The sequence below is a fragment of the Myotis davidii genome, unplaced genomic scaffold, assembly GCF_000327345.1.
Source record: "Myotis davidii unplaced genomic scaffold, ASM32734v1 scaffold317, whole genome shotgun sequence".
Taxonomy (NCBI): domain Eukaryota; kingdom Metazoa; phylum Chordata; class Mammalia; order Chiroptera; family Vespertilionidae; genus Myotis; species Myotis davidii.
In genome coordinates this window covers 125,287-125,939 of record NW_006288994.1, presented here as the reverse complement: position 1 = coordinate 125,939, position 653 = coordinate 125,287, and the positions used below count along the sequence as shown (strand labels likewise).

General features: G+C 48.1%; 1 protein-coding gene across 1 annotated transcript in view; it reads right to left on the bottom strand.

Annotated features, from left to right (window-relative positions):
- Positions 1 to 653, bottom strand: part of CDH17 (cadherin 17) — a 59,730-nt gene that overhangs the window by 32,321 nt on the left and 26,756 nt on the right. The window contains exon 8 of the mRNA XM_006761212.2: positions 279 to 339. Within this exon, the coding sequence (XP_006761275.1) occupies positions 279 to 339 (61 nt within the window). The remainder of the gene's footprint in view (positions 1 to 278; positions 340 to 653) is intronic.

Below are 653 nucleotides of genomic sequence, written 5' to 3'. Positions count from 1 at the left end.
TCTCCATGAAAACCCAGAGAGGTGTTATTATCCCCATTTTACTGTTGAGAGGTTGGAGCTCAGAACAGTTAAATGACTTCTTCTATGATCAATCATTAAGGTAACGGAGCAAGGACATGGTTTCGGTTATCTGCTTCCAAACCCGGTGCTCTCTCACTAACCCGCAGCTTTCAAGTCAAGGAAACTCCTGATTTTCCAGAAAAGATCAGATCTGAGTGGAGCCAGCACATATTTACAGGCGCTAAGGGGAGAGGGGACTCAGGGTGAGTTTCAGTCACAGTCAGCTTCAGTCACAGAGGTGGGAAGGGGGAGCATGTGAATGAAGAGGGGAGACAGGCGCTAAGGGGAGAGGGGACTCAGGGTGAGAGCTTCAGTCACAGAGGTGGGAAGCGGGAGCATGTGAATGAAGAGGGGAAGTGGAGTTGGGGGAGGGTGGTCTCCAAAGGTAAAGAGGCTGCTTACTCAACTCTCAGTCAATCCTGTCCATGTCCCTCCATCTGTGGTGGGATGAGTCTACTGGATAGAGACTTTCCTCACAAGAATAAGAAGCAGCGTTTCAAAATTCATATCATATACATGTGCATGATGTTGTGTCATATACAACCCACTCTAGTGCAGCCATATCCCAGACTACTGACAGGGAACAACAAACA